This window comes from Hetaerina americana, unplaced genomic scaffold (assembly GCF_022747635.1).
Source record: "Hetaerina americana unplaced genomic scaffold, ioHetAmer1.1.p SCAF_8, whole genome shotgun sequence".
In the NCBI taxonomy this organism is placed as follows: domain Eukaryota; kingdom Metazoa; phylum Arthropoda; class Insecta; order Odonata; family Calopterygidae; genus Hetaerina; species Hetaerina americana.
Window position 1 is genome coordinate 8,038,098 of NW_027287427.1, and position 13,598 is coordinate 8,051,695.

Here is a 13,598-nt window from a genome sequence, read left to right on the forward strand (position 1 = left end):
GCGCGCGGCGGAATTCCACCCTCGTCCTTGACGGGGACTTTGTCGCAGCGCGGTGACGGCAGTTATGTGGCTGACCGATGGATGCCGAGCAGAGTGGAACCCCCGAGCTCGATGCTCATGCACAGAGGTCACATTGGAGGAAAAAAGAAACCGAATCCGATCGCTTTAGGCCTTTCCATATCAAATTACAGGAAAAAGACCTTGCGCATGCTACTCAGGCCCTGCAATTTCCATAATCCCCTTAGTCTCTTTCAGTTGTTACGGCTCAGATTGAATTAAGCTATTTCAGGAGCGGAATTTCAAGTTTTGCGCCAGTGTGTGTAATCAATAGGGGACTGCGCGAGGAAGTTCTCAGATCTTCCTGAGGTTTTCGCATTATCCCAAGAGAATATTGCATTTTTTGTAATTGGGCGATGCAAACGAGAAACGTAAATCCTTCCTTATCGCATCCTCTTATGTTTTTATCCCACGTTCCACTTCCGCTCTGAATGGGATAGGGAATATCCTGTGGTTAGACGAACTTGATAAAGTTACGAGTGCGTTGATTTGATAAAACAAGAACAAAGTTCAGAGAGTATATTAACTTCTCATGGCACGAAGAAGATTGTGGCATGGTACACGATTAAAACGCGGAGGAGGATCAAACGTCCGTTCCTGCATTCCACAAATAATATTTCTTCCTGCATCAAAATTCATTCTTAAGTATATTCTTCCGAAAAATATTTTTGAAAAGACGAAAAAATATTAACTTTCACATTAATACGAGCATCAGGAAACACGAAATAACAATTGGGATGAATTTCATTATTCACTGTTTCAATGCTCACTTTTAGCAACCTTCGTCAGTACCTGAAAATTTTTACCACACATTTTTAAACGTTTTTCCCTCCATTGGAAGCGTATTCCAGTCGTTAGCCAGAGACCGGATTGTTGGGGTTCGATTCCCGGGAACACCTCTGGGCACCCTTAGCTTCACCCGAAATATGCTTTTTTTTGGGGCACCAGATCTTACCGGGAAATCACAGGTGGCACGGCGAAAGGATCTGTGAATTTGACGTGCGTTGGGTTTGGTACAATTTGTGCTCTATCCTCACCTATTCGACCAACTTTCGGGTTGACTACTGTGGTTATCTGTAGGACTACTGATGGTTTCACGTCAAAAACACTATTAAGGGAAAAAACAGGAACCCACCTCATTTTTTGATCCCTAGAAATGATGATGGACAAGAGTATAAAAATTATACCTAGCAACTGCAGACTCGACCTGCGGTACGTGTGTCATCTACGGCAGCGGGAGAGGCAATTCTGCCGCGGTCCCCATCATCTCACGAAATCCTTGCTAAGCTGAATATATGGGAGATACGAAGGCGAAGAAGAAGATCAAGCCATTTCAAATGGGGACTTAGAATGTTAGGACCCTGTTGAATCCAGGAAAATTAGCAAAGAAGCGGGACATGGGGAGAGGAAACGCAGATGTTTCAGGGGTGTATGAGGTGGAATAGGAAGACATCGGAGAGAAAATAAAGTGGAGAGGAAGAGAAACGGCAGAGAGTGGAAGTAATCTTGAACAAAAAGGTAGAAGCATAGAAACCATTTAGCAGGAGAATGATAGTACTGGTATATTAATAGTATAATTAAAAGCTTAACTAAGAAACTTATTCATTATACAGGCCTATATGCCAGCAGGTAACCATGGGGAAGAAGAAATAGGGTAAATGATAAAGAAGAGGAAATAATTGGATATGCCGAGAAGAGGAAACATTGGATAGTTTTGGGGGTTTGGAATTCGGTGGTGGGAAAGGGAGAGATGGTATTGAACAAGGAAAACACTCCGATTAATGAACAAGGATTCCTCGTGGGGAGACAGCTATAGATTCCTGCAGGAAAACACTTTGGATCATAAAAAAACACTTGATTTAAACGACACACTGGATAGTAATGGAATACTGGGTAGTAATGCAAGACAAATTTTCGCGGTTTCCCAGAGGCAGAATTTAGCTATATTATGGCTAGAAATAGATTTAGGAAAGCGTTATTAAATAGCATAATTTCCCGGAGGATGATGCGGATCAGATCATAACTTAATATTCCTGAAGCCTAAGGTCTTATTCGGGATAATGAAACAGAGAAGGCGAAGAAGGTAATGAAAGGAAAAAGCATTGATTGGGATGACAAGAAAGGATAGCCAATAGGCTGCGGGTAAGTGGAGGCAGGGTGACGGTTGCAAAAGAAGAAAAATGAAAACATATTCAGAAGGGCACATTGAAAGCCGTAAACGAAGTTACAGGAATGGTTAATAGAAAAACAAGGAACCTATGGGTAACCTTCGATATGATTAATAGATGGACAAGAATAGGAAATGGAAAAATGGAACGTGAATTAGGTAGAAGAAAGTATACGAGTAAATATTATAACTGAGTCAAGAAATTGGTTGGGCGAAAGAAGCGTGAAGGAATGCGCAATACGTGAATATGCATGGACATGGGACAAATAAAGGAGAAAATACATAGCAAAAAATATCAGAAAGTAAGCCAATTAGCATCAGATAGGATAGGATGGAGGGCTGCAGTCCACCAATCTCAGGATTTCACAACCAACGATGACGATAAAAGAAGGACAAAATTGGTGCGCTGTGAAGTGAAATGTGTGTGCGAAGTGAAATGATTACCATGCTATAAGACTGGAAACTCCTTGCAAGAAGTTAAAAGATAATTCAGGAAAGTTATTGATTGAACCAGGAAAAATTCAAGAGGGATGTGATGAATGAATAGAGGAAAGATGCTAAAGGCATTAGGTCAGCGAGCTTAGGCATAGAAAGAGGTCATGGCATCAATGAGGATAGCTGAAGTGCAGGCTTACTCGATGGCGAGATAGAAAGAGCATTGAAGGAATTGAAATCAAATAAGGCCGCGGGGGAAGACAACATTCCTGCGGAACGAAAGTTTTAGGCAAACGTGAGAGGAAAATGAGCAATTCCGTCCCAAACGCCTGCTGCATTAGGAACGCCAAAATAGAAACTGTAGACTCGACTAAATACTTAGATATTACCTTCACTCCCGACATCTCCTGGGTGAAGATACACGAGAAATATGCCGACAAGCTAACAACAAAATTACGGTTAACTAGAAGAGTACCGGGTAAATGTGACTAAAAGGCTAAAGAGAAATGTTATTCCAAGAAACTGCGGGAAATAATCTTTCGCTGGTTAGGCCTCATTAAGAAAATGCAGCATATTGGAAAATGCAAGTATATTGGAATCCTCATGAAGTTGGATTGATTGCCGAATCGGTTGTACAACGTTGATATGATAAACTGAGTAGCGTATCAAGATTATTAGAGGAGCTGGGTTGGGAATCATTCACGCAGCGTAAGTTAAATTACAGATTAATCTCTTGCATAAATCGAAGGTAGATCGTTTAAACAATGACGATGGACATATATTATTCGTCCCATCGTACGACGGCAGGAGAGATCATGTCAGTAAAATTAGAGAGATTAAGTGTAGAACAGATATATTTAAGAAGTTATGTTTTCCACGAACAATAGGGGATCAGAATAACCTTGCCCGACAGCACTAGTTGGGATAATGTTTTGCATCGATAGTAGTCTGGTGTGTGCGGTAATCACTCCCGGACAAACACCTTAGTGGTAGCTAGCAGGGAATTGTGTAATGTAATTATTTTTATAAATTAATTTTCATCATTTTTGAGGGAGGGGTTTAGCCGGACAATTTCTTTAAATCAGTGTTAGTTTCTATCCCACAAAAAAAGAAAAAGACCCATATTTGAGGCCTACAGGGTGATAACTTTGATTTCGTGCTAAGGTGGTTCGCAGAATACGAATTAATATGAGGATAGAGAGATGGGCTACTGATTACTTAGGGGATGATCAGATTGGATCCGGGAAGTGGTGATTTACGCGTGATGCTTAAGCAGTAATGGGGTCACCAATGATATCAGAATGTACTTGTTTGTTTCGACGATTTCGAAAATGCGTTTGATAGAGTGAATTGGGTATAATGGATGAATGTAGTACATGTATCACAGAAGACAGCAGTTGATTGTAGGGATATGCGACTCACCCGCATCCTGTACATACATATCTCCGACTGCCTAGGTGCGAGTGGCGGATGGAGATTCAGGATGGCACTGTTAGGAAGAGGACTAAGACGCGGATGTCCGTTATTTTCAACTTATATATAAAGAAATGGTAAAAATGGAATCGGAGGAACTGGAGATATAAATGAAAGTTGATGAGGAAATCATGAAATGAGGTTTGCGGATGATGAAGCTCTTTTTGGCCATTTTGCCAAGGGAATGCAGTTATTGATGAGCTCATTAGAAAATTGATAGCTATGGGGTGTGAATCAATGTAAAAAACAAAGAGAAGGAGAAAGGTTAGGTTAAACTTTATAAAAGGAGGGAAAAAATAGAGCAGGTGGAATAGATTACGGATCTTGGAGTTGTCTTGAACTTGCCTCTTAGGGATAATGAAATGTAAAGATTGCATGTATAAACTGCATTAGTCAAAGAAGCTTTCGCGACAAAGATGGAATAGATGATAGAGATATTAAGTAAGAAGGTCGAGAAAAACTATTGACGGTGATATGGTATGAAGCGCGGCTTTTGTACGGCTTGAAAACTTGGAGCAAAATTATGTGCTTATGCTGGAGGCTTTTGAGATGTGGGTTTAGAGAAGAATGGTAAAGGTAATATGGGCGGGTAAGGAGACAAGTGAACAAGTACTTGGCATGGTGGGAGATTAGGGGGGGAATTTCCAAAGGAGGAAGGAAAGATGGATGCGGAGTATTTTGATTGGCGATGGAATGGTGAAAACTATGGTGGAGGGGAGAATGTTTGGTAAACGAGGAAGGGGTAGGAAAAGGAAAGCCATGTTGGACGGAATGAAGGGAGATAGAATGCTCGTGAAATTGAAGAACACTTTATTTTCGGGTGTCAGATTTTGGCTTTTTAGGTGAGGCTAAGAAATAAAGGAGTGTAAGAATAACGGAGTGTAAGATTTTTGTATGGGTCGCGGTAAGTCCAGGGGAAGAGCGTTGGACCGGAAGGTCCCGGGTTCGATTCCCGGGTAAGCCTCTCTGGGCACCTGCAGCTCCACTGAAGCTATGTGATTTTTTGGGAACCAGATCTTCCTGGGAAATCATAACCGGCACAATGAAAGGAACTGGCCCCCTACGCTGATGTGTGAATTTCACAAGCTGTATAGGGCTTAGTACTGGGTGAACTCTACCATCACCTACCAAACCGACCTTCGGGTTGATTACTGTGTTTATGATTTTTTTAAGATCTTTGTATCCATTCAGAAACCTGCCCAAAAATGTTAAACTAAGTACGTAGACTACATAATTCTTTTCTTACAGACAACTTTTCTGAATTAAAATTTTCAATTGTATACCTTTTTAGCCTTAAAATGAAATGTTGACGCTGCCTATTTAAAACAAATACCTTTTTACAAATTTACGTTGGAGAAAAAAAATCATTCATACAGTTCTCGATTACTGTTCTTTTGAAATTTGATCATATCGTTTCAATGCATTATGGTGTGATATATATGTTTTTATTGTGCTATAGGGGAAAGGAAAGGTATATGTGGGTGTCATATTTCTCTTACAACGCTAAGAATTATGTCTATATTCTTATATATGTTTATAACCTATAAAACGATTGTCTGAAATCACGTCATGTGTTACCAAGTATCTTGATTTAATTATAGTTTATAGTAATGGCTAGGAGGCCATTACTATAAACTATATTATATTTTAAGAATATTGCTTACCAAATGTTTGAATGGAAACATGCATGGGCGTAACTGTATAATTACACCCAGTATAAAACTCCATGTTTACTAAATTTGAATGAAAAGAAAAAGGACTATAGAAACTAAATCTAGCGTAGGAACCATGATCATTTAATTTATTTTAGACTCTCACATCGCTTTCTCTAATGTTTGTGTTATTACATCGGATTCTTCTCTCGGGTTTGTCAAATGCATTACATGTTGTATCGATTTTTTCATCGGTTTGCACGCACCGTTTTCAAATGACGCATCAGTCGGTCATATTGCGGGAAAGTACATTAATTATTATTTCCTTTTCCATGCTACGTAACATTCCTCCACCGAGTATGCTTCGTGACGGGGAAGTACCGCTTACTTCACTTTCTCCTTCACCTTCTACCTTCCCTCGCGGTTTCAGCGATCCCGTCTTTATTTTGAACCACTCCTGTTTTTATTCCGATCTGCGATTCAGCGCCAGCCTTGAGAGAATATTCCACGAAGACCTCATTGGCATGTAGTCATTACGTATTTCAATTGATGAAGTGTGTGCGCGAGTATTTGAGCGCGGACGATCGGGTATTTCTTTTGATCTTCCCACCGCATCTATGGCTTTTAACCTTGTTCAATTGTGCTTTATCTCTCTTTTTCTCCCCCGCCCACACCCCCCGCCCCCGCCGGCCAGGAGGAGGGCGAGTCAACCGGAGAGTCAAGCGAGGCGCCGTCGGAAATTGCGCATGTGGCCGCCGTGTTTGAACCACGAGTGGATTCCCTCGACCTGGACGAATATAGGTAAGTCAGCATGCTTAAGTCACCTAAATTGAAAGTAAAAAAGCTTGCACTGTGATAGCGAATGTTTGCCCCAGTTCAAATGTTTGCCTGAAGTATGAAGTAACTCTTGCAAATAATTTCGATTAAAAATTTTTTATGGAATCTATTTGTAGTGGAACTGATCCGTAATGACAACCTAAAAATGCTCGAATTTTTCAATTTTAATAATATATCACCATAGCTAACTCAATTGAATTATATATTTTCCATCTGATTACGGTGTAAAATTATATAGTGAAATATCACAAGCCTGCATCTTGCCATCATGTCGTTAAATACTTTTGATGAACTCCATTAAAATAGTTTTGCGGTTTCAGAAGATAAGAGCTTGTGAATATTTGTCGAATTATTTTCGTAGGCCATTGACTTTCAGTGATTAATGTATGTTTGTCGCGCTGTAGAGTTTTGTGAACTATTTGTAAAATGTCATTTTTATATCAGCAAACGAGGATCTTAATGTTTATTCTTGACTTTCCCATATAGATTTTTTTGTGTTAGGGGTTTTGAGTACTACGATGAATCAAGTGCAAGATGCTATCTGTGGACGATGGCAAGTCTCTACATGTCAGCGTGATGGCATTATAAACAACTGCGTGGGGGGTCTACCCAAACTTGAGAAATAATCCTAGATGAGAGTTGGTGAAGTGTCTCTGTTCGTTCTTACGGCTGTAGTGGGTTAAGCAGTAGTTTACAAATAATGGAATGATTTTACAGCCTTCCCTGTTTTCTCCCAATGTCCCAATCTACATAGAATACGTATTTTTGTCTTCCTTAACTCTTAAAATTTCATCTCCTCCTCTTTCTGTGGCAGCCTAGTGGGTAGAGCTTTTGGATACTGATATTATGGCCAAGGGTTCAAAGTCGAGTTATAACTCGGGAACTTCCTCATATAAATCCGATTTGTGCATAATTTATTTAGTGTGAGACAATTTTAGAAAACTTGAGGAAACACTGGAGAGGAACGTCCGCTGGAGAACTTCTATCTAAAACCTAGCTAGCTAGCTAAGCTATTTAAAACCAAACTAAAACCAGCCGTCGATTAACGGCCTTGGTTACTGGAGTTTCATAATAAAATTCCCCATTCTTTCTCTAATAGCAAAAATAATAATCTTTGTTGAATATCACATTTGATCGAATTCGACGACCTTTTTCAATCGACGTTTGATTCCCGATTAATAATTAATTACTTGAATTTGTTCGATTGAATCCTGAAGTAATTCTATATTTTCCTAGTAACATGAATTATTTGGTACAAGCGCGTTTCTACATATGCTTGTTCTCTTGAATTTTGACTGAATTGTTTCAAAATTGATTGAAATGAACTTGGCAAGGATGAGTAGATATATTATGGCAATCCTTGGTAACTGAGAATAACATTCATCGTTTAAGTGACTTTGTACCTGGCTTGTGAAAAATGTTATATTCAGAGGATGGCAATTCGGAGGCCTAACGTTCGTAAATGTGACCCACGCTCCTTGAAATGTAATGCGGAGCAAAAACCTCAAAATCCAAGGCCATGAGATGGAAACAGTTGTAAGAGCATTTAAGAATCCAAAGGCAATAAAGAATTTCTCTATTCTTTTAGAATCAGTTCCAGTCGGGTTTCTAGTGCACATGGGATTAAATACTTTCAGCCTTTACTGCACCTTTATTATATAAATAAAACCTAGTGCACCACTAAGTAATTGTCAACTCGTTTTACCTCATGTTTTTCTTTTTAAAAAATGTTTGCTTCGCAACTTCACAATTTTTTAATGTTGCTTGAGTAAATTTTTTACGGACCATCAAAATAACTATATAAAATAGACATGACATTATTACAATCAATAACCGCTTTTATATGACCTCTTTGTCACCAGCGGAACAATTTATTAGAAAAATCAAAACGTCTTCATTTTTTTCCCATTCATGGTCACATCGTAGCATATTACCGTTAAATTTATTCACCCAGCGATCAAAAAAAGCATTCATTTTCATTCAAACGAATGTTTCAAACTGTAATTTTTGCGGCTTTAGTTTCACTCCGTTGCAGTTCCAAGTGAACATGACGCTTGAAATAGAGTATTCACACGATTATTACTCACCATTCCGACGGTTTTTCCTGTTCCAATCCAGAAAGAAAGTAGTTGTGACTTGTATGTTCATGCGGGAATGGTAATTGAGGCAACTCTGCACTTACGTATCTGGAGTTATAAAGCGTTCAACAGCGGCTAACATGCCATCGAGCTATTTGTAAATTTATGCATTTTAGATAGAGGTCTCTCCGATGGTGACAATATTGTATAGGATGCTATAAGACCACTTATATTAAATTATCTGTATGATCCGTTTCAAGCAAAATCTTTTCCTCTTGCTTTTCTTCGCAGTGGTAACGGGAATGTGAGTCATGAAAATGTTTTCAACGGGCCGCGGTAGGTACCTGCTTCTGCTCGCGGCAGAATAGAGTCAGTTTATCAATGCATTGATTTAAATTCTTCGGTGAATGACTGAACTATCCACATTTTGGCAATTTACAGTCAATTTATTGACTGATTGTTATCTGAGTTTGTTTTACTGTAACATTTGTTAAAAAATTGTCATGAAGGCCTATGTTTGACTTTGGCATATTTTCTTTTAAACAGTTTTATTTTTCCACGGTAGCAAATAATCAATCGATCCAATATCTATCTCTTCAATAATTTTTTTCAGTCATATACGCTTGTTCCTTTAAAAAGGTATTGTTGAAATGCATTCCTGCTTAAGTGGTTCTTTCCCTATCGTAAGAAAGTATTGAAAATTTGTGAACTTTGGACGTTGAATTTTTATGGCCTCATTCGTAGTATTTATGGAAACCGAGTTTGACCTGATTACTTTGTTAGGACAGTATTAATTGTTATTCCAAAAAGTGAAAAAAATCCGCAGTTGAGGACCGCAGAACAAAAACTCTGATTTCCCACGCGCCTAAGGTGGAACCTGGGGTAATCAAGAAAAAGTAGAAGAGAGTGATTAATTATTTGGGAAAAAATAAGTTTCAAGTTAGAAAAGGTAGAGGTATGCGTAATGCCGTTATTGAAATGCGGTAACTTTAAGAAAGAAACATTACAATCGGAATGCACTTGTTGGCAACGTGAATTTTGAGAGGCCAATGATTGTATCGCAGAATATATTGTATGAGTACAATGTTGAAATTGGCGAATTATTCGAAACCCATCCGGTTTTGTGGGACTGCACAGTGGCGAGTGGTGAATTGGTAGCCGGAATCAGCAGTATTATGAAGGGGGGGGGTAAGATAAGGTTACACAGTGTCACCCGGCCATTTATTATATACACGCAGGAAACAGAGAATATGACATGGGAAGAGTTAGAAATAGGTTTGGTTGTAGGTGGAGAATCCGTAATACCAATTTGTTTTTCGGATGATCACTCTCCTCCGCCTCAAATCCTTCCTTTCAGCACGGGTTTAAGGCGGGAGAAGAGGAAGACGTTCGGTGGTTAACGTCAGGGCTGTAGGGTGGCTAAGGTACGGTCGAGAAGCTATCGGCAGATCCGCGTGCAAGTTTCCTTTCGTTCGTCCAAGAGCACTCGCGGCACCAACTTCGCACACACCTTTCTCATGCCCATGTTTTCGGTCACAAGTCTATGGAGTCCACTTTTAGGGATGAAAAGTTCATCAAAAATAAAGCCTTCACTCATGCAAGAGTCTCCTCACTTTTTGAGGTCGAAGGGCGTTCTGTGCGTTCAGCGTCATCAACATATTCTCTCCTCTCCCGAAACAACTTGCGCCACTTAAAAACACCCGATCTTCCACGGCGATATCACCTGAAACTGCCTTGAGCATGCCATGAGTCTCTTAACCGGTTTTTCCCAGTTTCACACAATATATGAGAGCATAGCTCTGTACCAAAAACCGGTTCATGACGGAGCGTAACGAGATCATGTAATAGAGGTTTCGCACACGAACGATCCGCACTCCGCCAAGGCTGGGGGCTAACTGCCACCGGCCTCCGGCCTTTCCTAAGACTCACCTCCCTCGAACCAGCTAAAGAAACCGCCGCCCATCCGTCCTTCTATCCGGGAAAAATAAGTTCTTGAGGCAGACCTTGTATGGTCATAACGGTAGGGATATTATTATTGTTATTATTATTATTAAAGCTCAAATGTACAGATAGAAAATGTCATATGGCACACAAGTCCCAAGTATTACTAACTAAACTTGCCTTGGAAAAATAACATGACATCCCAAATCCAATCAATATCACAAAAGATAATAAATAAAATCAGTGAACAAAAAATTACACTCAAAGGAAACTTCCAAACACCAGTCTCCAACACAAAAAAAAGAATACCCCCATCTCATCAGAATCGGTTTCACAATCAACAGGAAAAATATCAAAACTAAGCTGCTATATACAATTTTACCCAACACATCAATCAAATTATTATATGTACTGTTTACATCTAATATTAAAAGTATTTACACTGTTAGGAAAGGGCTCGAATAATTTTACAGGTAAACTGTTCCAATAAACAGTTGTTTTATTAAGAAATGAAATTTTTTTATTCGTTCTCTGTGCCCGGCATTCTATCTTGAATTTGTTATCGGTCCTCTCAATAAAATTTTGGATTTCCGGCCTCTTTCCTCAGTTCTGCCCACACTTTTTCTCACTTCAGAATGCGGAACATTCCTCAAAGTCTACTTATTTGTCTTCTACTTTGCAAAGGTTCCGAGTCTAGCGTTTTCAACATTTCAGTCACACTCCCCATCCTCCTATGCTTCCTCAGTTTATAGCTGGCAGCCTTTCTTTGTATCTTCTCCAATTTTGTAACATTTCCTCTTCGTGCGGGTCCCATAAAAGTGATGAGTACTCTAAAACTAGTCTTGCCAGGGTCTTATACGCCATTTCCTTAGCTACTCTAATGCTCCCTTTGAGGTTTCTCATTATCCAATGCCGAGTTTTGAAAGCTTTCATGATACTGTATTCTGAGTTTAGCCCCCACCCTTAATCCTTCGTTAAATATGGGTAAACTTGGCCGAGGAGGTGAGATGATGGACTTTTCAGACATGGGTGTGGAGGAGGATGGAGAAGGTAAAATGGACGGGTAGCGAAGAAATACTCTTAGCACTATGGTTAGAAAAAAGGGCCGTTGTTAGAAACCCATATGAGGTAGTTAAAGTGGATGTAGAGGGATGTGATTGGTGATAGAGTGTTGAAGACTGTGATAGACGGGAAGAAGTTAGGAAATCGAGGAAGGGGAAGGAAAATAATTAAGTATTTTGGAAAGAATTAAGGGGATTAGATATTGTGAGAGATTGAAGAGAATTTTATTTTAGTGCATAATGGAAGGGTGTGTCTCGCTTGGTGAGGCTTGGAAAGGTGACAGTGAATCGTCTTCGTGCACATCCATAGCCTACCATAATCGGTACTCTAATTGCAATAACCCCTGAGAATCTCAATCGCGCGGAACTGAAGGGCTTTCCGGCCGAATCATGCTGTAGACTGGGAGTACTGGTCTGGGCAATCAATACGGTATTTTAGTCATATTTTAATGCGGAATTCAATGAATCAGTGGTTTTTAGTCTTAATATACATTTTATTATTTTAGCTGTATAATTACGGATGGGAAGAGAAAAACCCACCATCCTTTGAAGTTAGCAAACAAAATACGTACATGAGGTAAATTTTGTTTTTCAATTGTGACTCTATTGTCTTTATGAAAAATAAACGCGTAAACACGTACGTGTATAACCTTTTGCTGTCAAGAACTTTAAGATTTGGATAGACAGCATTTTTGACTTTTGTTCTATATGATGGCCACGATTGGCTCTACCATTAGTGCGACTTGTGGTGTACGGTGCTGTGGAGAAGCATAATCTATCTTTGATCTTACTCGTGTGCTTCGGTCTTTGATGAAACTGTATCAAAAGCTACGACGAGTCCAAACAACAATCGAGGCATTTATGGCGGGTACTAGGTGTACTGTAGGTTTAACTTTACCACCTGTGTCGAAATGCGAAGCGGCTGGTACCAAGCATTAATAAACACGTTTACAACGTAAATGTAAAATTTTTATTTCATAACAACTACGGATATCGGCCAAGAGAACTTTTATTTACCGTCACTTTGATTAATTTTGTGTTGTAGGTTTCATTAACTCCTTATCTCCGACGTCTGGTGGACGTTAGTTCACATATTTGTTTAATTTGTTTCATTGAGCATCAATTTTTTATTCAAAATTTCGTGATGAAATGAGGTGAAGGTCAATTACTTTGAAAGCAACCTGTATCTGCTCTATTAATTCAATTGAATAAACATAATAACGAGTGTGTTAAGCGTGTTAACCTGAGCGTATTAATTTCGAGTCATGCTTTTAAAATAGTCATGAAGTTTCTCACTCTGGTATTGATCGGGATGCTTTATGAGAGCATTCAACTAAAAGCTGAATTGTTAAAATAAATTGCAGAGAACGAAATTGGAAAATTAATTTCATAATAGAATCCCAATATCTTTAATAGTTCATTTTCGTTAGTGGTCTATTAACTCGCCACCTTACAGACTAGTCCGGCACGTGAATAAAGCAAAAACGAACAAACTCACAAAATAATGGAAAGGGTGTTTTGGTGTCTACCTATCGCTCGCGCTCGTATGTTGGACTAAACGTATAATACACACTTTAAGGTTCAAACTTGTCATTTCTTTAAAAATTCACAAAAAATGTGCATGGAATTATGCAAAACATAATTATTAAAACTGAAAGATTCCGATATATGCGGATCCCGTCTCGCGAGCGATTTTATAATGTGTATGGTTTGTATTTTCTAACTGTAAAATGCTAAATCACCTTTATTGGCATTTATATATTGCATTAACCTGAGAAGCAAAGGAAAGGAGGTAGATTCACGCCACTTACATTGATATAAATACCGTTCATTTCCACCTTCCATAATACGTAGCTCCGAAGTAATTTAATCTTATTTTACATGGGTGGTCTAATTT

The 13,598-nt window shown here is 39.1% G+C and overlaps 1 protein-coding gene across 1 annotated transcript in view; it reads left to right on the forward strand.

Annotated features, from left to right (window-relative positions):
• LOC139697927 (uncharacterized) overlaps nucleotides 1-13,598 on the forward strand; it is a 219,613-nt gene that overhangs the window by 82,230 nt on the left and 123,785 nt on the right. The window contains exon 9 of the mRNA XM_071596787.1: nucleotides 6,479-6,585. Coding sequence (XP_071452888.1) covers nucleotides 6,479-6,585 — 107 coding nt within the window. The remainder of the gene's footprint in view (nucleotides 1-6,478; nucleotides 6,586-13,598) is intronic.